The sequence below is a fragment of the Hypanus sabinus genome, chromosome 4, assembly GCF_030144855.1.
Source record: "Hypanus sabinus isolate sHypSab1 chromosome 4, sHypSab1.hap1, whole genome shotgun sequence".
NCBI lineage: Eukaryota > Metazoa > Chordata > Chondrichthyes > Myliobatiformes > Dasyatidae > Hypanus > Hypanus sabinus.
The window spans coordinates 103,866,846-103,892,901 of NC_082709.1; the positions used below are offsets into that span (position 1 = coordinate 103,866,846).

Below are 26,056 nucleotides of genomic sequence, written 5' to 3' on the forward strand. Positions count from 1 at the left end.
ATAAGGGACTTGAGCATCAGCAAATTTTGGTATCCGCGAGGGGTCCTGGAACCAATCCCCCGCAGATAAGGAGGGCTGACTGTATGTCTTTGGACTGTGGGAGAAAATTTGTGTGCCCAGAGGAAACCCCTGCACAGAGGAAGGAACGTACAAACTTACAGAAAACACCAGAACTGAACTCAACTCTGATGAAAAGTCATAGAGAGGAAAGGTTTTGAGGGATATAGGCCAAAGGGGAGTGGTTGGGGGTGTGGTGGATGGAATTAGCTCAAGTAGACATGGAAAACTTGGTCAGGGTGGATGAGTGGCCAAAGGTATGTTTCCATGGTATATAACTTTGTGATTCCATAAATATACACAGATTCTTCATTTTCTATAAAGTACTTTAGGAAATCAAGAATGTTGGAAGCACAAGCTACTCTTTTATGTGAAGGTCAAATAAACAAGTTAATAAAACAGCATTCAATGCTAATGATTCAATGGCTGTCCACACTTTTTGTTTACCCATGATCTGCAAATTGCAGAGAATACAGTCAGATGTACCACACTCACTTATTGGTTTTACTTTCCACCAGCAGCCATCTGTCTTCAGCTACCAAATGAACAGACTTAACACTGATTGGCAGGGAAAGGGAGTACGCCTGACCCTCCAGAACATCCAATACATCCAGCGAATTCCTGGAAAACACAAGCATCTGTCACCCAACATGCTGTTTCGGCACTTCTGATGGCAAAGAAAACATTTCTTATTTAATCTTTTGCTCTCAAAAGTTCCGTGAAATTTGCCTGTAGATTCATAAATCTGATTAGCCTAATATGTGGACTTTACCTATACTACTGTTTGTAACATTTACATCACTCTCCTACAATGTTTAACAGGAGAAACATGAAGATGTACAGTCTTCCAGAGAAGTAGAACTAAACGGTTAAGGGACAACTCAAACAAGATGTATTGACATATAAACATTTCCTCTTTAAAGTCATGCCCACTGCACTTAGTTACAGTATTATTGGGATACAGTGTGAAATAGACCCTTCCAGCCCTTCAAGTGATGCTACCTAATAATCCCCCATTTTAATCCGAGCCTAATCACAGGACAATTTACAATGACCAATTAACCTACCAACCATTATGTCTTTTGACTGTGTGAGGAAACCCAAACCCATGGGGAGAACATACAAACTCCTTACAAGCAGCAGTAGGAATTGAACCTGGGTTGCTTGTACTGTAAGGTGTTATGCGAGCCAGTATGCTACGGTGGGATCTCCTATATAGTCACATTTATAGTAATAAATTACAGTAAATCGTGTTTGCATGCTTAACCTATAAATAATTACCTCCTTCTGCCACTGACTGCCGCTGTGAAAATTTATACTGTCAGTCGTCGCCTAATGTGTCTGTAGTAAATTATATTCCAAACGGTTAATAGGAAGTCTGCTGAAAATAACACCATTTATTTTGCTATTTAGTGCATTTTTGATAAGTGATTCTACTAGCTAAGGCAACAGTAAAGTGCTTGGGATGGTAATGAAGAATCAAGTTTAAAAAGGTCAGATTTTGTATATAAAATGATGTTGCTACTGCCTGCCAGTAAAGTGTTGCCTCTTTCCAGCACTGTCTTCTTTCCATCCCTACCATCTGGGTCATGCCATCTTCTTGCAGCTACCATTAGGCAGGAAGTACAGAAGCCTAAAGTCCCACACCACCAAGTTCAAGGATAGCTACTTCCTTTCAACCATTCAGTTCTTGAATCAACTGGCCAAATCCTGATCACTACATTATAGCAACACAATCACCACTTTGAACTAAACTGGAGTTTTTTGTTCTTTCTAGTAAACGCTATGTATAATTTATGTTTATCTGTTATAGTAAATACTGCTGATATGATTTTATGTGTCTGTGATGCTGCTGTATCTTTTTTATTGCGTCTCTGCTTACACGTACTTGTGCATTAGACAATAAACTTGACTTTGACTTCGATTTCTTCACAGCAATCAGTATTTCTTGCCTTTTACCTGCAGTTTTTACGTGTACTTTGTGCCTCGAGGGATGTGATCTTCTTCTCTGTGAATTGGCAGCCACTAGGCATCTTTTCTATGTGGTTACTTCCAGTAGAAATACTTGTCTTTCCAAGCAAGAAGCTTGAAAATTTGTCCCACTCTAGACACTTCAGTACAAGATATAGGCTGACTCCAGAGTACACTAGAGAAGCTCTATTTTATCCAAATTCCATTTTTTGGATGGAACCTTTCTTTAAGTGGATGTAAATGACTGAATGTCATAATTAAAAGAATAGTTGGAACGGTGTGCTAGAATTCTAGTAAAGGAGTTATACCATAACCAAAATTAATGAAAAAAGTGGATTACCATCATCACATTAACAATGTTGAAGCTTGTTGAACATAACTTTCCTAAATTAGAGATCAAAACTCATGAATGGGATTGCATAAAGGCAAGAACTTTTTCTCTTTTTTTTCTTCCCCACTCCTCACTGTTTGCTTGATAGAGGCATTGAGGTCTTCAACAAATTGTACTGATGTTCTGCTTGCTGTGACTAATTACCAGTCATTAAGAGAGCCAACCTGTCCCAATGAATACAGTTTAAGAGTAAATAAATCACTTAAACATTTGAGTATTTGCTGGCAGAAGACTATCATACAGAGTGCCCTGATACATATGACTATAAAACAATGCTCTCCACCAGCAATGAAAGAGCGGAAACACAAGTGGGAACATTTTGCTGAAGAAAAGATTGATCCTATTGAAGGAGAGGAATCTTACCCTCTTTCTTTGTAGAAGACAAGCCAATTTTTGTGTGAAAATTCTCTGCACATTTTGTAAATGACCTACATATGAAAAGAGAATAATAGTTTGCTTAAAATATGACACCCACATAAAATTTGAAATCTCAGTAAAAATCTTTCTCTAACATTCTGTTCAGCTTGATTACTTCATTGCAAAACAAGAGAAAGGGAAATACTGGGGAAACTACTGCTATTGCTCAGTGAATTTGTAACTAGTGACTATAAATCCTCACCAAAAGGATTAAGGAAGATGTCAGTAAAAATATTCTCGTTGTTAGGTCACATCTGGAATTTCCAGTTGGCAGACAATTTTCCCCCACGCCGCTCTTTCCCGACACCTGTCGTTAACGTCGTTGTTTTGATCCTTTATTGAGACTGACGTGTTGGGAAATCATGTACTTGGCAGGTTACAGCAGTGGTTTCCTTTAGCTTCTGCTGGAAAAATACTCTACCCAAGGATTATTAAGACGTAGAAATCCCAACAAGAAAGAAAACTTTCCTTTAGGGGGTCTAAAGTTTGAGGTTGGACGTGTAAAAGAGTTCGCAGAATGGATAGGCAATGAGAACAAGTCGATGGCTCTTCATAGAAACAAAACCTTGAGTTTGTTCAAAGTAATCACCCTTCAGAGCTTTGATCAATAAAACATCTAGCCTTGACTTCTTTAGTCCTTGGATGTTCCCCAATTCTCTTGATTGCTGCCAATTAGCTGCCTGATCCCTCCATTCCAGTTCATCTTCATTTTTGAATAATGTTTTGTTAACTTTCTTGATATTTCCTTCTGTTGCCCAGTGATTCTGCTTAATTCACGATTTCCCACATCCCCAAATGATCCTATGATTTCAGTCTCTGAAGCCAACTTGCAAGCAGCCTTCAGAAGGGTGCATCTGGGCCAGATGGGGCACCAGGCTAAATGCCAAAGACCTCTGCTGATCAACTGGTTGGAGTGTTTTCTGAGATCTTTAACTACTTACTTCAGCAATGAGTGGTACCACTGATTCAAGCAGGTTTCAATTATTCCAGTGCCTAAGAAGAAGGTGGTAACCTGCCTCAATGACTATCGTCCAATACCACTTACATACACAGTGATGAAGTGTTTTGAGAGGTTGGAGATGAAACATATCAAGTCCTGCCTGAGAAGTGATTTGCCTACTAGAGCAACAGGTCCACAGCAGACGCCATCTCATTAGCTTTTCACTCAATCCTGGAACATCTGGACAGTAAAGATGCATACATCAAGGTGCTCCTTATTGACTTCAGCTCAGCATTAAATACAATCATCCCCTCAAAACTAATCCATAAGTTTCAAGACCTAGGCCTCAATACCTCCTTGTGCAAATGGATTCTGGATTTCTCCACTTGTAGACCCCAGTCAATTTGGATTGGCAACAGTATCTCTCCACAATCGCCATCAGCACAGTTGTATGCCTATCCCCCGCTCTATTTGATTTACACTTATGACTGCAAGGCTAAGCACAGCTCCAATACGATATTTAAGTTTGCTGATGACACCACTGTCACAGGACAAGTCAAAGGTGGTGATGAACCAGCATAAAGGAGGGAGGTTTTAAATCTGGCTGAGTAGTGTTGTAACAATTCAAGGTCACTGAGACCAAGAGGCTGATTATTGATTTCATGAGAAGGAAACCAGGTCCATGAGCCAGTCATTACTGGAGGATCAGAAGGCCAGCAACTTTAAACTCCTTGGGAATTTGGGAGGACCTTCCCTAGGCCCAGCACCTGAGTGAAATTATGAAGAAAGCACAGCAGCGCTTCTACTTTTTTAGGAGTTTGTGGAGATTTGGCATGACATCCAAATCTTTGACAAAATTCTATACATGTGTAGTGGAGAGTATATTGAGTGGCTGGCATCACAGCCTTGTATGGAAACACCAATACCCTTGAATGGTAAATCTTACAAAAAGTAGCGGATATGGCCCAGTACATCACAGGTAAAGCCCTCCTAATCATTGAGCGTGAAACACTGTTGCAGGAAAGCATCATGCATCATCAAAGACCCCTACCAGAGAGGGCATGCTCTTTTCACTGCTGCCATTAGGAGCCTCAGGACTCGCACCATCAGGTTCAGAAACAATTACTACTTCTCAACCATCAGGCTCTTGAACCAAAGGGGATAACTTCTCTCAACTTCACTTGCCCATAACTGAAATATTCCCACAACCAGTGGACTCACTTTCAAGGGCTCTTCATCTCATGTTCTCCATGTTTACTATCTATCTATCTATCTATTTATTTATTTATTTATTTATTATTTCTTCTTTTTGTATTTGCACAAGTTGGTTGTTTTCTGCACTCTCGTTGAATGCCCTAGTTGGTGCAGTCTTTCAGTGATTCTATTGTGGCTGTTATTATATAGATTTATTGAGTATGCCCATAAGAAATTGAATCTCAGGGTTGTATATGGTAACATATATGTACTTTGATAATAAAGTTCACTTTGAACTTTAAGTACAATTCACGGCAGCACCACGTATATCTAACTACGTTACAGGCTCTATATCGATGCCGTATTTTTCATATTTCCATGTATTGTCTAACAATATAAAAAGAAACCACTGCAGCCCATTGAGTCTATACCGGTTCACAGGGCAATTCAATTCCCTATTAAGTTTTCTATTAATTTATTCTCCCCACAGATTGTCCTAACCACTTACAGTGGCCAATTAATTAGCCAACAAGGTGTCTTTAGGATATGAGAAAAAACTAGAAGACCTGGAGGAAATTCATGTTATCACATGAAGGATATGTGAACTCCACATAGATAGTACCAGAGATCACGATTAAAACCAGGACCCTCGAACTGTGAAGCTCTAGCACTATCCAATGTCCCGCCATGCTACCTTGTTTTCTGTTGGCTACACAAAGAAAATGTTTAACCTTTCAACACTCTCCCAGTTATAACTATCAGTAAATGAAGTTGCATTCCAACAGAGTATGAGACCATTGATGTTACGGCAGCAGTTCTGTTGCTTATGGTCCTATGTCTATTCATTACATAATACAACTTGGAAATCAAATTAGATAACTGAAAAATTTACCGCCTTATGCAAATCAACCTGAATTACCGACCTTGTCTTCTTTATTCGCCCACCAGTGTGCCTTTTTAGGAGGTTCCTGCTCTTTACCAGAGAAGATAATTCGACTGACTGCACCATTGTTCAAGTTAATTAACAAGATCACGTTGCTCTGTGAAGGAAAGAGAAGAGCAGACATCATGGTATGGGACAGACCATTTATCCTGACTGGTAGATGGCTGCAAAAGGTACCTGCCATTCTATTACTGTTGATCTTTGAAAAGCTTAGGGTAAGTAACTGTGACATCATGTGCTCATGAACTCAATAGAACTGCAGGAACCTGAGATCAGGATAGGTTATTGACAGGGAATCCTTTCAAAGTGCGCTTGTGGAAGGGTAAGAAATTAGTGAATTTGCACACAGTCTCCTTGAGCACATGGTGTACAATGAGCACAAATCAGACAGTGGAAGTTATGTTCTGCTCCCTCTACGAGGGAAAAGACCCAGGTAAGGAAGGAAGGAAACCACTCAGGAATGATATTGCCTGGAAAGATTGGGGGGGGGGGGTGGGGAGGGTTGTCTAGCCATGCACGTTCAGGGGCTTCTTTATAAACCTACCAAAGATCAAAAGAGTCTGCACATGTTATCTGTTATCGTGAATCCCCATCACCTGGGTCATGCTCTCTTCTCACTGCTACTGTCAGGCAGGAGGAACAGAAGCCTAAAGTCCCACCAGGTTCAGGAACAGCAACTTTCCTACAGGCATCCCAATCCCAATTTTAACAAAGCAAGGGGACACTATGGACTACCCCTCGTACTACCAGGAACTTGTCTGTTTTCTTTTGCACTGATATCTTCCTTTACATAGTCTTTTCTCTTATATAATTTATGTACAAATTATGTATAATTTGTGCTCTGTGGGCTGTCTTGATGCTATGTGCTTGTGATCTTGCTGCAAGTAAGTTTTTCTTTGTACCAAAACCTCAACGCACTTGTGCACATGACAATAAATTTGATTTGACTTAACCTGAAGCCTTCTGTCATTCATCACTTCACCTGTTCCTTCCACTAGGTCAGGACTTGAAAGTTACACAAGGTACCATGACACATGAAACAAAACACAAGGGATTCTGCACATGATGGAAATCTTGAGCAACACTCAAAATGCTGGAGGAACTCAGTAAGTCAGGCAGCATCTCTGGAGGGAAATAATTAGTCGATGTTACAGGCCTCAACCCCTTATCATGACTGGAAAGGATGAAGATGTCAGAATAAAAGGGTAGGCTGAGAAGTACAAGCTGGCAAGTAATAGGTTCATCCAGGTGAAGGGGAAGGCAGGTGTGTAGAGGAGGTGGGATTGTAGGGTAACATAATTGGGGGAGATGTACATAATTTGCAACCACCACCATTAAGCTGGCATTTCCCTTTAAGAGGCTGGTCTGATGTAATTATGTTAAGATTTTTAGCGTGTTTTTGTGTCTTGGTTTTGGAGTTAAATGAAATGTGTTATGAGTTTCTTTAAACATAAAGCACCTCACTTTGTTTTATTTGCAAAAAACTTACATTGGTGACCCTGAAGCTCCAGGACTTTTCCCAGAGTTATTGAGCACGTCAGCCAATGCAGTCGATTTAAAACTGTCAGAGTTTTGGGAGCAAAATGTATTTGCTTGGTTTGTTCAAGACGAGGCCCAATTCGCTCTGTGGGAAGTCACTGCAGATGACACCAAATTCCACCAGGTGGTCATTTCGCTCAAGAATTCCACAGCAGTGAGAGTGCTGAGTCTGCCTGAAGACCTGCCTAAACACAATAAATAACAATCGCTGAAAACTCACCTTCTATGGACTTTTGGGCTATTTATTGACTTCTGTCCGTGCCAAACAATTGTTCTTCTTACCCAGTTTTGGTAATGTTAAGCTATCGGAGCTAATGGACCACATTGTTGTCTTCCCTGGGAAATCACCATCCTTGTTTTATTTGTAAAGAACTCTTCATGCAGCAAAGACCTGATCAAATTTGCAGAGCCCCCACTAATGCACCCATGAAGGATTATAGGGAGCTTGCTAAAATGGCTGATAGTCTACACTCAGCCAGGCAGAGATGCATAATTCCTGCTCCTTTACCTACCTCAATAAGCCGAGTTAGCAAGGCCTCCAAAATAAGGACATCTGCGACTGCAAAACAGACGACACCAGGCCTATAGTTTTACTACTTTGGTATGAACACTAGGAAGTACAGCACGTCTGACCGTGAGCTTCTTGGTCTCTATCTGGCTGTTGGCCATTTTCGTTTTCTTCTAGAGGGTCACCATTTTACAGTGTTTGTTGACCACAAACCACTCATGCGTTTGATGGCCAAACTATCAGACCCTTGGTTTGCACAGCAGCTGATTGCCTCTCAAGGCCAGTTGTTGAGGCCGTATACATAGGGACTGACTATGCCGGCATGGCAGCCGACAAAGAGGTCCAGGCTTATCCAGCAGCAGTCACGGGCCTGTGTTTGGCTGACATTAAGTTCAGGTGAGCCAGGTGATTTCATTCCTGATGTCATGACTGCCTGGTTGGCATTTCAACAGCGTTCTACCCTCCTCAGTAAATTTAATTCCTTTTCAGCTATTCCTACCTCCCATTATGGCGTACAATACTCTTGGGTTCTGGTTGACCTACATTCCACCTTGTTTGTTTTCGTTCATCATGATGCACACCAACATTCCCTTAGGTTCCCTTGTGATGGCCCATTCCACATTTTGGAATGGGGAAAAAATACTTTTAATATAGATAAGAGAGGTAAAAATGAAAGTACTTCAGTCAATCACTAGCCCAACAAGATTTGGAGTATCCCTGGCTTCACAACATGGCCTGGCCACAAGCATGTCAACACATCCCTGGATGAGCCAGAGACACCTGCTGTTCTTCCACCCATGGAACACTAGACCCATCCCAGGTAACTTGTCCAAGCTTCAGACAGGCCCACAATTCCAGTTTTAGTAAATTCTGCCGGGGGGGGGGGGGTGAGATCTGTGTAGGGTAAGGCAGGGAAATGTACATAATTCACAATCACCAACATTGAGTTGGGGTTTCACTTTAAGAGGCTGGTCTGACATGACGACGTGATTGTGAAAAGATTTCTAGCACCTTTTTGGGCTTAGGTCTTGCAGTTCAATAAAATGTGTTACAGGTGTCATTAACCATAAAATGCCTCACTTTGCTTTATTTGCAGAAACCTACTGGATGAAAGGAAATGATGTGAGAAGCTGGAAGGTGATAGATGGATGAAGCATAGGGCTGAAGAAGTAGGAATTTAATAGGAATGAAGGGAAGGAGGTGGGGGATGAGATGGTGATGATGGGCAGGTCATTAGGACAGGAGGGGGAAGAGACAGAAACCCTAAAATGCATATCCCATTGCAGGCAAGGTGGCAGGTTGCTGTGGGATGGGAAAGCCTCTAACAGAGATCTGCTCCACTCTCTGCTCATGAGGGTGCTCAGAATACCAAAGAAAAACATGCACAGGAAAGAGCAGAAAGCTCTCGAGGGCTCTGCAAAACGGCAGTTAGTCCACCTGCAAGAGGTTGTTTGTGAGGATGAAACATCGCTTTTCCAGAATCTAACTAGATCACTTGGTGGGAGCTCTGGCAGAGTCCAGAAATTCTTCAAGACAACTTCTAATGATCTTTCAGTGATGCCTCCAGCACCCTTTCCAATCTAGGCCAGCAACATAAAACATGTTACTGATCGCACTACATTGTACTTCACTCCTAAATTCCAGCCAAAATGGAAAGGCTTTGCTTTGTGTTTCCATGCAGCACAAAAACAATCTGGCTGTTTACACAAGTGTCTTTTCCCAGTCAACTTGATCTCATCCTACTCACCTGAGCAACATGTCCTTCTAGTGATTGCAAACATTAATTTAAAATGGTGTAGCAATGCAACAGGAATTAAATAATTACAAACTATGGTTTTCACAAAGCCAATTCTATGGACTCACTTTCAGGAACTCTTCATCTCATGTTTTTGATATTTATTGCTTATTTATTGATTTATTATTATTATTTTCTTCTTTTTGTATTTGCATAGCTAGTTGTCTTTTTGCACACTGGTTGTTGCCCTGTGAATATGGACTTTCATTGATTCTATTAAGGTTATGGGATTTATTAAGCATGCCCACAAGAAAATGAATCTCAGTGTTGTATATGGTGACATATACAGTGGCATGCAAAAGTTTGGGCACTCCGGTCAAAATTTCTGTTACTATGAATAGCTAAGTGAGTTAAAGATGACCTGATTTCTAAAAGGCATAAAGTTAAAGATGACACATTTCTTTAATATTTTAAGCAAGATTTTCCATCTTTTACAGTTTCAAAGTAACAAAAAAAGGAAAAGGGTCCAAAGCAAAAGTTTGGGCACCCTGCACAGTCAGTACGTAATAACACCCCCATTGGCAAGTCTTTCAATTCTTGTTTCGTGGATTTTCACCCATTCTTCCTTGCAAAACGCTTCTAGTTCTCTGAGATTCTTGAGCCGTCTTGCATGCACTGCTCTTTTGAGGTCTATCCACAGATTTTCGATGATATTTAGGTTGGGGGACTGTGAGGGCCATGGCAAAACCTTCAGCTTGTGCTTCTTGAGGTAGCCCATTGTGGATTTTGAGGTGTGTTTAGGATCATTATCCTGTTGAAGAAGCCATCCTCTTTTCATCTTCAGCTTTTTTACAGATGGGGTGATGTTTACTTCCAGTATTTGCTGGTATTTAATTGAATTCATTCTTCCCTCTACCAGTGAAATATTCCCTGTGCCACCGGCTGCAACAAGCCCAAAGCATGATCGATCCACTCCTGTGCTTAACAGTTGGAGAGGTGTTCTTTTCATGAAATTCTGCACCCTTTTTTCTCCAAACATACCTTTGCTCATTGCGGCCAAAAAGTTCTATTTTAACTTCATTAGTCCACAGGACTTGTTTCCAAAATGCATCAGGCTTGTTTAGATGTTCCTTTGCAAACTTCTGATGCTGAATTTTGTGGTGAGGACACAGGAAAGGTTTTCTTCGGATGACTCTTCCACGAAGGTCATATTTGTGCAGGTGTCACTGCACTGTAGAACAGTGCACCACCACTCCAGAGTCTGCTAAATATTCCTGAAGGTCTTTTGCAGTCAAATGGGGGTTTTGATTTTTGATTTGCCTTTCTAGAAATCCTACGAGCAGTTCTCATGGAAATTTTTCTTGGTCTTCCAGACCTCAACTTGACCTCCACCGTTCCTGTTAATTCCCATTTCTTAATTACATCACAAACTGAGGAAACGGCTACCTGAAAATGCTTTGCTATCTTCTTATAGCCTTCTCCTGCTTTGTGGGCATCATTTATTTTAATTTTCAGAGTGCTAGGCAGCTGCTTAGAGGAGCCCATGGCTGCTGATTGTTGGGACCAGGTCTGAGGAGTCAGGGTATTTATAAAGCTTTGAAATTTGCATCGCCTGGCCTTTCCTAATAATGACTGTGAACAAGTCATAGTTCTAACAAGCTAATTAAGGTCTGAGACCTTGGTAAAAGTTATCTGAGAGCTCAAATCTCTTGGGATGCCCAAACTTTTACATGGTGCTCCTCTCCTTTTTTCACTCTAAAATTGTACAAGACAAAAATAATACACTAATCTTGCTTAAAATGTTGAAAAGAATGTTTCATCTTTAACTTTATGACTTTTGGAGATCAGTTCATCTTCTACTCACTTAACTATTCACAGTAACAGAAATTTTGACCAGGGGTGCCCAAACTTTTGCATACCACTGTACATACTATAACAATGAACTAGTTTGAATGTTGTACAGGGAGCGCGCACGCTCTCCCTCTCTCTCTCTCTAAGAGCAGAGTTAATATTCTTATCATGCTCTCTCTGTTTCAGGACTCAAATACAGCTTGTTGCAGTTATGCAATAACCAATTTCACAGGAGTATTTCAATCAATATCCTGTTGAGACAGCTTGCGACAGCTTTAAATGATTACAAATATGGCACCACTTAATGAGTTTTGTAAGGATGCAAATTATAACAGGCTAGTGAGCACAGCTTCAAATTGTAGCCCTGATATTTGATTCAGTTTCTTTCTGGTGTGGTAGCAAGGAGTTGCAGCTCACTGTACTAGGCCGCCTACTGATGCTAATGAGTTGGAGGTGGGCAGATATAGTGTAAACACCACAGATTTGGTTTTGAAGACTGATCTTGTGGTAGAGTTTTCTCCAGTGTAGTTTTTACATATACTTACAGAGGATACACAGAAAGTATATCATCAATTTTACCCAATTAGACTTTACCAAGGATTAAGGAGACACAAAAGATTGCAAATGAAGATACTGCAGGGTCTCAGCCCAAAACATTGACTGTACTTTTTTTCCCATAGATGCTGCCTGGCCTGCTGAGTTCCTCCAGCATGTTGTGTGTGTGTTCTTTTGAGATGAAGATGCCTTATGTCTTATTAGAAAAGGGTGAACAAGGTACTGTTTTTCTCTTTGGAGCGAAGGAAAATAAGAAGTAAATTGATAAGAGGTGTATAAGATTATAAGACACATGGATAGAGTAGACTGCCAGCACCTTTTTCCCCAGGTTGGCCAGAGGCCATCAGTTAAAGGCGAGTGGAAGAAAACTTAGCAGAGGTAGGTTTTTTTTTTTACAGAGTGTGGTGGGTGCCTGGAACACAGCCAGGCATGGTGGTAGAGCCTAATGCAATAGGGACATTTTAAAGACTGAAATAGGCACATGGGAGTAAGAAAAATGGAGTAGTCCTGAAAAAGGATCTTGGCCCAAAACGTCAACTGTTTACTCTTTTCTATAGATGCTGCCTGACCTGCTGAGTTCCTCCAGTATTTTGTATATGTTGCTTTGGAGTATTATGAGCTGTGTAAGAGGGAAGGGTTAGATTGATCGTAGAGTAAGTTTACATAGGTCTGCACAACATTGTGGGCCTGCTTTGTTGTACTGTTCTACGTTCTATACTGGAAAAGCTCAGTGGGTCAGGTAGCATCTATGAAAGAATTTTGACTCTGGGTTAAAACCTTTTACAGATCCAGATTTTCCTCCACGGATGCTGCCTATCCCACTGAGTTCCTCCAAAGATTGTTTGCTGAAGATTATACTGCATTGGAATCTCCTGTCATTGTTCTATTTTACTTAGATTCTAATTTTTAAAGTAACATGCCTACTTTATTTATCTTCTCAAAACATAGCTTCTGACAATATTGTAATGTGCATGATATAGTAATCTGCCACTCAACAATTGAGTATTTGTTTCATCAGCATATGGAATTAAACTGTGTAACCCAACCATTAAAGTTTCCACTTAGTTGTTAAAGCCTTGCGAACTTACTTACAATAGCTCCAAGCAACCCTATCAATCTTAATCTCCCACTATTTCTCTGTAACGTACTCTCTCACCAAAACCCAACAACTCCTCCAGATTTTCCTACCAATAGGGGTAATTTACAGCAGACATATAATCCACTAATACTAACATCTTTGGGATGTGGGATGAAACCAGGGCCACCGAAAGAACCCACTCAGTCACCGGAAGAATGTGCTAAATTCCATAGAGGAAGCAGTGGAGGTCAGGATCAAACATGGGTTGTTGGAGCTGTGAGACATAGGACTACTCATTCTCAAAAGAGGGGGAACCTGTCATCCATCATATGATTAACTTGTTTGTGACTCGAGACCCGCCCATTGCTGCTGATTCCTTTTGTCAGAGACAGCGTCACCTCACCAGCGTGGTCCACTCTACAAAGTGTAAATTGAAATGAAACTAAGTAGGCCAGACGTTTATTCTAATAGGGCCCTTGATTTCATTGCATTTGGCCCCTGGATTTGATTGCTATAGAAAGGGCATCCCTACTTTGAACCTTTTTCTCAGAAAGGATCCTGTAAATGATTGAAGTTGACTGTGAGACAGAACAGCCCAAACACTATGAATGCTATGCTTATATTTCATTGTTCTAACTGTTGCCTATTGTTATGTTTCCTATTCCTGTCTAGGGCATCCAGTACAGCTCTCTGGGGAACCACAGTTGGTCTAGCACTGTTTTATAGTACTGCATCCACTTCCAGTCATTGCTTAATGATGAAAATTTGCAATCTCAGACAAGCAGCAATTAACAACAGAAGTAGTTTGGGAGTTCACACTTGCTATTAACACACGCAGCTTACAGGTGTGGAAGGGGATGGAAATTTCTATGGATTTCCTGCCGTTCTCCCAGGAATATATGTCAACATCACAGGGAATGCAGAGGCCAGGATTTCCTGGTGCAAGCTCTCACAATGACCCGTGCTCTTCCTGTTGGTACCAAGGTCTGAGGTTGGTGTTTCTCCCTACGTCCAGAGATAAGGTAACAACTAGTAAATGTCAAAGAGGCAGAAAGATGAATCTTAACAGGATCAAAGGGTTCTGAATAGTTCACTCCAGCATACATCTGAAGCCAAACTAATCTGATCCAAGACTACAGCTACAAAAGAAATCTGAGAATAGGAATGCAGCAGACATTCTCAGAGGTAACTGGGCCGAGATGCATTTAATACAATGTCTAAAGACCTGGTGCCAGTGGGAGTGTCTTTGCTTTAAATTTAAAGGTACAATCACATGGCACTAAAGTCAGTCATAGGGTCATACAGTTTGGAAACAGACCCTGCAGCCCACAGAGCTAGTGGTGACCATCAAGCATCTATCTGCACTAAACATGCAGCAATCTGCTAGAGGAACATAGTGGCTCGTACAGAATCAGTGGTGGGAAAGGAATTGCAGATGGTTTGACCTGAAATGCTGATAGCAGGTCAAACAGTTTACACCCTTAAATTTGCAGCAAAGACACTCCCACTGGCTTGACCTGCTGAGTTCCTCCAGCAGATTGTTTGTTGTTCCAGGTTCCAGCATTTGCAGACTTCTGTGCCTACACTAATCCCATTTTATTCTTGCTACACTTGCATCAACTCACCCACAGACAGGGCACAGACCCTGCCAATCCATGAAAGAGAACTAGAGCACCTGAGGAAACCAAATAAAATCACTGGGGAAAACACCATGGTGAATGTGCAAAACTCCAGACAACCACTGCCAGAGCTCAGGATTGAAAACAAGTCACTGGAGCCGCACTGATGTGAAACCTCACTGTCACTCCCACAACAAATAGAGCAAGAACTGAGCAAAACTGAGCCAGCACTAGAATAAAGTTTGCCAGGCAATCCGGGTTAAGTAAACTCCAAACAGCCTCACCTTCAAACTTGAGTCTTCTCAACTCACTCCACACCTGGAATTTTTATCATTAAACTGATGCCAAGATTACGTGGTGGAAATTTGAGCAGAGGATGAGGTAGTTGGGTGGTTCGGATGGAGTAGAATACTCGAGGGGGCCTGACGATCTTTAAGCTCATAGGAGAGTTGATCAATTTTGTATTCATTCTTGCATATTAATTTGTACATCATGAACCTGGACTAACTTGAGTTTGCTTTTCTGGAGGATTGGAGTTTGAGGGCAACCTGATAGAAATATACAGCTCCCCAGGATACGAATGATCTGACTTATGGAAATTCTCCCATAATTTTTTAAAAATTCTGTTTGGTAAGAATAAAATGTTCCATGGTTTTCATTAATGACGGGATACATTCTACTTGCTAAATTATAGATAGTGTTAGGTTGGATACTCAATGAAATAAAAGAATTATTAGAAAGTATGCAGAGTGATATGACGTGTCCTACTCTAAAAAATGGACACTATTGACTTACAGAGAAATTAGCTATGAGCAGTTCTCTGGAACAGAACCCATAAAACGCATCACATTTTGCGTATAGTAAGTCCTAATTGTAGCTATTAGGCCTTGGTCACATGGCTGCAGCAATGATGTCGTATTCGGTGGTAAGAACACAACACAAATGTTACTGCCATACTCGGCAATGCCAGGTGGATGAACAACACGGTTATCGACAATCACAAGACACCTATTATCGAGGTTATTTTCTCTACAGTATTTTTCAACAAAAGGACTAATGTTTCACTCATATGCTCAGAAAAAAGCACTTGGGTATTCCAACCACTTGGATGTGCACGGAACACAATGGGAAGTATTTTCTTATCAACGCATTTTAAGTGCCCTCGGATTTTCTGAATGGTACACTAGTAGAGGCTTAAGGACAGCATCACCAGTGGCATTAATAATAGGCATTAGGGTAAACCTGTCCTTCGATGCCTTGTGTCCCTTAGCCTGCTTTTCTTCTATCGAAATAAATGTCTTGCTTGTCAATTTTTTCCAATAAATTGCAGTTTCGTCACAGTTAAACACTTGATAAAACGAATAACCATCTTCTGTAATTATTTTCTTCAGTTCTGCTGGGAACTTTTCAGCAGCTTCAGTATCAACCGAAGCACTCTCTCCAGTAAACGTTAAACTATGAAGCTGCCCTCGCCTCAGAAATCAGTCAAACCACCCATGCCTTTAAATTCCACTTTTGCAACTCTTTCATCACCATTGTCCAGTGCTTTCTGTTTCAGCTTATTAAAAAGACTGACTGATTTCTCCTTAAGTATAAGATAACGTAATGGAACACCACGCTTTGTACACCCATCAATCCACTCAAGCAATAGACTTTCCATTTTATCCATTACTGGATGCCATCTAAGAGAGACCACTTTGCTACAAGCAGAACCAACAGTAACATCGGCAGCTTTCAAAATTCTTTCTCTGTGCGTATAAATGGTGTGAATGGTGGACACAGGCAAATTCAATGCACGGACAATGTCCTTACTTCGTTCACTATGATCGAAACGCTTAATTATGTCTAGTTTTACACTAAGTGTAACACCCTTACAAGCTCTTTTAGGCTTTCCCGATACCTTAGAACTCATCTTGCTAACAGATGCACAAAATAAATCGACATAAAACACAGATGCTCAGAGGCTCGTGGTTAAGCAATACCGGTGAGAATGCAGATCCGGGGGAGGAGCCTGGCTGCTCGGAGTGCGCGATGCCTGTTTTCGTAACAAAAACACCTTCTGTTAGCGAAAACTGGTAACTAATGTAGGTCTTTCGTAACAGCGAGGTGTCGTAAAGCGAACGTTTGAAAAACGGGGGCCACCTGTATCTCTTATTTCCTTGAATTTTGATGCTGTCCATTATCAAATGTCTTCTGGACATATTTCCAATTTCCTTATGACATAGAGAGAGGCATTGAGTCAATGATAGCTCACAGAGCAAATAATTTTTCCTGTAACTTTTCCTCTTCACATTCCAATCAACTCTCACCTCAGATTCTAACACTTTACAGAACCTAGTTAACAAATTGACCCACGTGTCTTTGGGATATGCAAAGAATCCAGATGGGATGTTGTGAGACAACAAGGACTTCAAAGCATTTCATTAAAACAGACCACTGCACTTACTCTGTACTTCATTCTGTACTCTGTTACTGTTTAACCTTGTACTCCTCAACGCACTGATATAATGAATTGATCTGTATGGACAGCACGCAGGAAGCTTTTCATTGTACCTCGATATATGTGAAAATAATAAACTAATTTGTCAATTTACCAGTATGAGAAGATTTCAAATAGAACAAGATAGAAGAATCTTGTTAATATTAATGGAAGGTTTATTAGCTATAGCCAAAACAAGAGGTTTAGAATGGAGAGCAGGAACACTTTTCATAAGTGTGAGATTCTATAAAGTACTTCCATGCTTGAAACAGAAACAATATTAATACTCAAGATTAAACCGGAGAGGGAGGTCCTGGGAGCAAAGGGGGAATTGGTGGGGAAGTAAATATGATTTGGACTATTTGAGCAGACAAAGCAAAAGCACTGGGAAGAATTGGTTGTACCTAGTTGTAAATTTCTATCTTTCATACAATGGAGTTTACGGAATGTGCTTGCTCAGTCTGGGAAGTGAGCATTTTATATTCTGCTTTGCATCTCTGAAATTAGTGTAAAACATTAACTGCTGCTTCATAAGAACTGCCTGCTGAACTTGCCCAAGTGCATTAAATACCTGCTCCTCGTGTAATATGACTTGGTTGTGGAGTGATTGACTCAGTGGAGCCACCGTCACAAAGGGCTGCCACACACGACTGGTATTCCGGGGAAAGATGTCATACAAATCCATGTACTGTATGTAGCTGCCAGGCACGTCCATTGAGTACAGCGAGACTGGATTACATGTTGCCACATATATGGTGTCAGTGGTTTCACCTGTGTGTGATAACAGTTTATCAGTGAACACATTCTACAAAGGTTCCGTTTAGTAACCAGCAAGGTATAATTGTAGAATCAAAGTCAAGGATTATAGCCATATGCACAAGTACATGTATGCACAGTTGCAATAAAAAAAAACTTACTTGCAAAAGAATCATAGGCTCACCGCATCAGATACACAACATTCACAAGAAAAACATAAATTATACCAAATTATACAAGAAAGAACACTAAATAAAATAAATAAAAGTCCATTGTAGTGCAAAGGGGTCATAGAGTTCCTATACTGAGTAGTGATTAGGGTGGTGCAGTATAGTTCAAGAACTGAATGATTGAAGGGAAGCAGCTGTTCTTGAACCTGGTGGTGTGGAACTTCCTATATTTCCTGCCCAATAGCAGCTGTGAAAAGATGGTGGGGACCTTTGATGATAGAAGTTGTCTTCTTGAGGCAGAGAGTCTGCAGTTACTATCAGTGGTGGGGAAGAACGTACCTGTGATGAGTCCACTACTCGTGGCAGCTTCTGATGTTTCTGCACATTTGAGTTGCCATATCAGATCACAATGCAACAAGATTGCTTCAACAGAAACTAATTTCATTCTATTATTCAGGAAAGGAAATAGGACTAATAGGGAACTATAGACTGGTGAGTCTCGCGTCTGGAGTAGGAAAGAAATCTTAGGGATAAGATTTATGAGCATTTTAAGATCATGGTCAAATTGAGGACAGTCAGCATGGCTTTATGTGAGGCAGGCCACATCTTACTAACTTGATTGAGTATTTTGAGGAAGTGACAAAGGTGATTGATGAAGACAGAACAGTGGATGTTGTCTACAAGGATTTAGTAATGCATTTGACAAGATCCCTCATGGGATATTAGTCATTTAGATTCAGAATTGCCAAGCACATAGAAGGCAGAGGGTCATGGTTGATGAGACTTATTCTGACGGGAGATCTGTGACTAGTGGTGTTCTGCAATGATCCAGACTGGGACTTCTGCTGTTTGTGATATATATAAATGACTTGGTTGAAAACTTAGATGGTGGCTTAGTAGGCTTGTAGACGATATGAAGGCAGGTAGTGTTGTGGATAGAGTGGGAGACTACCAAAGAATACGGGGGAAATAGATCAGTTGCAGACATAGACAGAGAAATGTCAGATGAAGTTTGTTAGAATATTCAGTGACATGCTGAATCACCCTCCTAAGAATGTAAAGACTGCACATGCTGGACGATTTGAGCTACTGAAGGATCTCAGTGTGTCTGAAATCTGTGGAGTTAAGGGGAAGGTGTTTGCTTCAGGCATCAGGACTGCATCAGGACTGAGAGTGTAAAGGGGAGACAACATAAAAATGTGAGGGGAAGGCTGAGGCAGGAGCAGGTGCATGATAGGTGGATCCAGGTGAGGAGTGGGATGATGGACAGATGGAGCCAGGTGAGGGAGGGAGGGTGGGAGAATAATTACAGATTTTAACGATCATAAGATAATAGTTCCATTTGTAATTAGCTAATTGCTTTTCTCCCATTGCCAAAAACAACAGACTGAATCTCAAGCATTAACTTATTCTGACTCCTGCCCATTTTATTTAAGTGGAATTGTGTGCTGAGTTCAATTCTGCCTGTACTATGACTGGTCACAGTGAAGGTAGTTGGACACACTCCACTAGCTCTGCTCAATGTGAAATATTTTTTATGATCTCATCATACTTCGTAAAAAGTGTTGATAGAAGTAAAGCACTAATTAATCCACCGTCCCACTATAAATACAATTCAGCCACAACCTGTTGAGATTCAGTGGCCAGCATTCTGAACTCAGAATGTGAAAGCTCTATAAAAAGCTCAGCTGAGAATGACAGAACATGGAAACAGGCACTTCAGCCCAATTTGTTCATACCTATCAAAGCCAGCCCTATCTGCCTACATTTAGTCCATAATCCCTCTAAACTTTTCTCTATCTATGTACTTGCTCAAGAGACTTCTAAATGTCATTATTGTACTCATCTCAACTACTTCCTCTAACAGCTTGTCCTATGGATAAAACACACTCTAAGTGAAGAGGTTGCCTCCTGTCCCTGTTAAATCCTTTCCCTGTCTCCTTAAGCTTACTGGATGTCCACTAGCTTTTGGGTTTCCTTTCCCTGGGACAAGGACTGGGTGCATTTACTCTATCTATGCCCCTTCATGATTTTATACACCTTTATAAAGTTATCCCTGTGCTTCATTGTCAGAAATACTACACTTTCATTGAGACATTACACCAAGACCCTTCCGCCCTCTCAAATGGATTTGAAAGATCTCTTGACAGCATTAAAGTACCATGCTCACTGGCTTCTTGGTCTACCTCACTCATTCAACCGACAGCAGTGAAATATTATGTCATTTCTGTTTGTGAGATCTTATTGTGAACAAATTGGCCACTACATTGCTTACATAAAGAAAATTTACATAAATGCCAAATGTTTATTTAACAATTTCCATTGACTGCTTGGCAGCCTTCTCCCTGCCTTGTTTTTCTGAAGCTGTAACTAGTAACAAAAAAACTAATTGCAGGAGGAACTCTGTGGATGAGACAGCATTGGTGGAGGAAAATCGACAGCAGATATTTCAGGCAAAACCCTTCATCTAGACCGTTTCATCTGCAGACCAGATAAAGGGTTTCAACTTCAAACATTGAATACGTATTTTCCTCTATATATGCTGCCAGAGCCACTGAACTCCTCCAATGTTTTGTCGTTGCTCCAGATTTCAGTATCTGCAGTCTCTTGTGTCTCCACTAGTAGAGGAACATGGCATCCGAAGCCCACAATTCCCAGTCAAGAACAAACCATGCATGCCGGCTGGTAGTTTATTGTGAATAATGCCATTATGGTAGCCCATCCCACCAGATACAATGGCCTTGATCACATCAAGAATTCCCTGTAGAGTTAGGATTGGAGCCTGAAAAATGTGGCCCATCACCGACATTATTCATTACATATCTCACTGATCCACAAAGATGAAGGCATGCAGATATCCTAGTTCAGCACTAACCCCAGGATGTTCCTAGATTAACAAGCTGTTGCTGTCAATGATTCACATCTAAACATATTTTCCTTTGCTGACAGTGTCTACCATTCAGTGACCAACTGACTGTGCTCTGTTACTATACCTGTCAGAAGTACAACAGAAGGCAACTGTGAAAGAACAGTGGAAATTGCCTACTCATTGCTAAACAGACATTGTTCCTCAACTTTTAAAATCTTCAACTGCATTACTCGACCAGACACTGATGATCTCTTCCCTAAAGGATTCAGCCAAATCTGAGCCATGGGAAGAGGGAATAGGTTTTGGGAGCAGGGGAAGGATCTTGGGAACATGACTAAACCAATGGATTTGTTACCACTGAACATTCACTAATGCATCTTCTGAGGATCAACTGTTCCTGGAGGGGACACACTTATCCTTCCGAAGATTAAGCCTTAATCCAGATCAGTGTGATATTCCAGACTGGCAGTCCAATGCGGTTCTGAACGAACACTGCCTTAATAAATATGCCATGAAACTGAGGTCCCATCGGCTTCTTTTGGTGGATAAAATAATTTCTGGGAATTTTGAAAAAAAACATTGGCATCCCAGCTAACATCACTAACACAGACTATCACATTGAAATTTGAGGTCCTCTAGTTGAACTCTACCACATTAGAGTCATAGAATAGAGTCACGGAGTCAAAGAACACTACAGCATAGAAAGATTATAATAGAATTTCCTTCTAAATAATTCCACAGGATTTGGACTCCATCCATACTTTGACAGCTTGTTTCTCTTTTAGAAACACAGAAACAAAGAAAATAGGTGCAGGAGTAGGCCATTCGGCCCTTCGAGCCTGCACCGCCATTCAGTTGGCTGATCATCCAACTCAGAACCCTGTACCTGCTTTCTCTCCATAGCCCCTCATCCCTTTAGCCACAGGGGCCATATCTAACTTCCTCTTAAGTATAGCCAATGAACCGGCCTCAACCGTTTCCTGTGGCAGAGAATTCCACAGATTCACCACTCTCTGTGTGAAGAAGTTTTTCCTCATCTCGGTCCTAAAAGGCTTCCCCTTTATCCTTAAACTATGACCCCTCGTTCTGGACTTCCCCACATCGGAAACAATCTTCCTGCATCTAGCCTGTCCAATCCCTTTAGAATTTTTCTACGTTTCAATAAGATCCCCCCTCAATCTTCTAAATTCCAGTGAGTATAAGCCTAGTCGATCCAGTCTTTCTTCATATGAAAGTCCTGCCATCCCAGGAATCAATCTGGTGAACCTTCTCTGTACTCCCTCTATGGCAAGAATGTCTTTCCTCAGATTAGGGGACCAAAACTGCACACAATATTCTAGGTGCAGACTCACCAAGGCCTTGTACAACTGCATAGAACCTCCCTGCTCCTGTACTCAAATGCTTTTGCTATGAATGCCAACATACCATTTGCCTTTTTCACCGCCTGCTATACCTGCATGCCCACCTTCAATGACTGGTGTACAATGACACCCAGGTCTCGTTGCATCTCCCCTTTTCCTAATCAGCCACTGTTCAGATAATAATCTGTTTTCCTGTTCTTGCAACCGAAGTGGATAACCTCACATTTATCCACACTAAATTGCATCTGCCACGAATTTGCCCACTCACCTAACCTATCCAAGTCACCCTGCATCCTCTTAGCATCCTCCTCACAGCTAACACCGCCGCCCAGCTTCATGTCATCTGCAAACTTGGAGATGCTGCATTTAACTCCCTCGTCTAAATTATTAATATATATTGTAAACAACTGGGGTCCCAGCACTGAGCCTTGCGGTACCCCACTAGTCCCGTTTACTCCCACTCATTGCTTCCTGTCTGCCAACCAATTCTCTATCCACATCAATACCACACCCCCAATACTGTGTGCTTTAAGTTTGCACACTAATCTCCTGTGTGGGACCTTTGAAAATCTAAATATACCACATCCACTGGCTCTCCCCTATCCACTCTACTAGTTACATCTTCAAAAAATTCTATAAGATTCGTCAGACATGATTTTCCTTTCACAAATCCATGCTGACTTTGTCCGATGATTTCACCTCTTTCCAAATGTGCTGTTATCACATCTTTGATAACCAACTCTAGCATTTTCCCCACCACCGATGTCAGATTAACCGGTCTATAATTCCCTGGTTTCTCTCTCCCTCCTTTTTTAAAAAGTGGGGTTACATTAGCCACCCTCCAATCTTCAGGAACTAATCCAGAATCTAAGGAGTTTTGAAAAGTTATCACTAATGCATCCACTATTTCTTGGGCTACTTCCTTATGCACTCTGGGATGCAGATCATCTGGCCCTGGGGATTTATCTGCCTTTAATACCTTCAATTTACCTAACACCACTTCCCTACTAACATGTATTTCCCTCAGTTCCTCCATCTCACTAGACCCTTGGTCCCTTACTATTTCCGGAAGATTATTTATGTCCTCCTTAGTGAAGACAGAACCAAAGTAGTTATTCAATTGGTCTGCCATGTCTTTGTTCCCTATGATCAATTCATCTGTTTCTGACTGTAAAGGACCTACATTTGTCTTGACCAATCTGTTTCTTTTCACATATCTATAAAAGCTTTTACAGTCAGTTTTTATGTTCCCTGCCAGCTTTCTCTCATAATCTTTTTTCCCTTTCCTAATTAAGCCCTTTGTCCTCCTTTACTGGTCTCTGAATTTCTCCCAGTCCTCAGATGTGTCACTTTTTTTTGCTAATTTATACGCTTCTTCTTTAGACTTGATACTATCCCTAATTTCCCTTGTTAGTCACGGGTGCACTACCTTCCCTGGTTTATTCTTTTGCCAAACTGGGATGAACAATTGTTGTAGTTCATCCATGTGATCTTTAAATGCTTGCCATTGCATCTCCACCGTCAACCCTTGAAGTATCATTTGCCAGTCTATCTTAGCTAATTCATGTCTCATACCTTCAAAGTTACCCTTCTTTAAGTTCAGAACCTTTGTTTCTAAATTAACTATGTCACTCTCCATCTTAATGAAGAATTCCACCATATTATGGTCACTCTTACCCAAGGGGCCTCGCACGACAAGATAACCCTTCCTCATTGCTCAATACCCCATCTAGAATGGCCTGCTCTCTAGTTGGTTGCTCAACATGTTGGTTCAGAAAACCATCCCGCATACATTCCAAGAAATCCTCTTCCTCAGCACCCTTACCAATTTGGTTCACCCAATCTATATGTAGATTGAAGTCAACCATTATAACTACCTTTCCTTTATTGCACGCATTTCTAATTTCCTGTTTAATGCCATCCCCAACCTCACTACTACTGTTAGGTGGCCTGTACACAACTCCCACCAGTGTTTTCTGCCTCTTAGTGTTATGCAGCTCTACCCATATCGATTCCACATCCTCCAGGCTAATGTCCTTCCTTTCTATTGCGTTAATCTCCTCTCTAACCAGCAATGCTACCCCACCTCCTTTTCTTTCCTGTCTATTCCTCCTGAATATTGAATATCCCTGGATGTTGAGCTCCCATCCTTGGTCACCCTGGAGCCATGTCTCTGTGATCCCAACTATATCATATTCATTAATAACTATCTGCACATTCAATTCATCCACCTTGTTACAAATGCTCCTCGCATTGACACACAAAGCCTTCAGGCTTGTTTTTACAACACTCTTAGCCCTTATACAATTATGTTGAAAAGTGGCTCTTTTCGCTTTTTGCCCTGGATTTGCCTGCCTGCCACTTTTACTTTTCACCTTTCTACTTTTTGCTTCTACCCTCATTTTATACCCCTCTGCACTTGTTCCCATCCCCCTGCCACATTAGTTTAAAGCCTCCTGAACAGCAGTAGCGAACGATCCCCCAGGACATTGGTTCCAGTCCAGCCCAGGTGCAGACCGTCCTGTTTATACCGGTCCCACCTCCCCCAGAACTGGTTCCAATGCCCCAGAAATTTGAATCCCTCCCCCTGCACCATTTTTCAAGCCAAGTATTCATCTGAAATATCCTCCTATTTCTACTCTGACTAGCACATGGCACTGGTAGTAATCCAGAGGTTATTACCTTTGTGGTCCTACTTTTTAGTTTATCTCCTAACTCCCTAAATTCACCTTGTAGGACCTCATCCCGTTTTTTACCTATATCGTTGGTACCTATGTGCACCACGACCACTTGCTGTTCACCCTCCCATTCCAGAATGTCCTGCAGCCGCTCAGAGACATCCTTGACCCTTGCACCAGGGTGGCAACATACCATCCTGGAATCTCGTTTGAGGCCGCAGAAACGCCCATCTATTCCCCTTACAATCAAATCCCCTATCACTATAGCTCTCCCACTCCTTTTCCTTCCCTCCTGTTCTGCAGAGCCACCCATGGTGCAGTGAACTCGGCTGCTGCTGCCTTCCCCTGATCAGACATCTCCCCCAACAGTATCCAAAACAGTATATCTGTTTAGGAGGGAGATGATTTCAGGGGACTCCTGCACTACCTGCCTACTGCTACGCTGTCTAGTGGCCACCCCTTCCCTTTCTGCCTGTGTAGCCTTTACCTGCGGGGTGGCCAACTCACTAAACATGCTATTCACGACTTTCTCAGCATCGCGGATGCTCCAGTATGAATCCAATTGCAGCTCCAGATGCTCAATGTGGTTTGCCAGAAGCTGCAGTTTGACACACTTCCTGCACACATAGTCGTCAGGGACACTGGAAGTATCCCTGATTTCCCACATGCTGCAAGATGAACAAACCACGGGGCCGATCTCAGCTGCCATGACCTACCCAATACTTGCCTCAACTTTAGAAACTTTCTCCTTTGAAAGGAACTTACCCGGCCTTACCTCACTTGGAGTGAAGCTCATCCTCAGCCTCTTCTTGTCGAAGTCTCTCGAGTCAAAGCCTCAAATCTCCACTCCTTCACTGGCCCACTCACTCATTGGCCACTTTCCACAGGCCGCTGCGCTTGAGGTAACCCTCTATTTATTTGTTTGAGCCTTTCAAACTGCTTGGT

General features: G+C 41.5%; 1 protein-coding gene across 1 annotated transcript in view; it reads right to left on the reverse strand.

Annotated features, from left to right (window-relative positions):
• Positions 1–26,056, reverse strand: part of vwa8 (von Willebrand factor A domain containing 8) — a 476,539-nt gene that overhangs the window by 119,765 nt on the left and 330,718 nt on the right. The window contains exons 29-32 of the mRNA XM_059967797.1: positions 17,849–18,048; positions 5,894–6,010; positions 2,783–2,847; positions 553–678 (exon numbers count right to left, since the gene is read on the reverse strand). Of these exons, the coding sequence (XP_059823780.1) occupies positions 553–678; positions 2,783–2,847; positions 5,894–6,010; positions 17,849–18,048 (508 nt within the window). The remainder of the gene's footprint in view (positions 1–552; positions 679–2,782; positions 2,848–5,893; positions 6,011–17,848; positions 18,049–26,056) is intronic.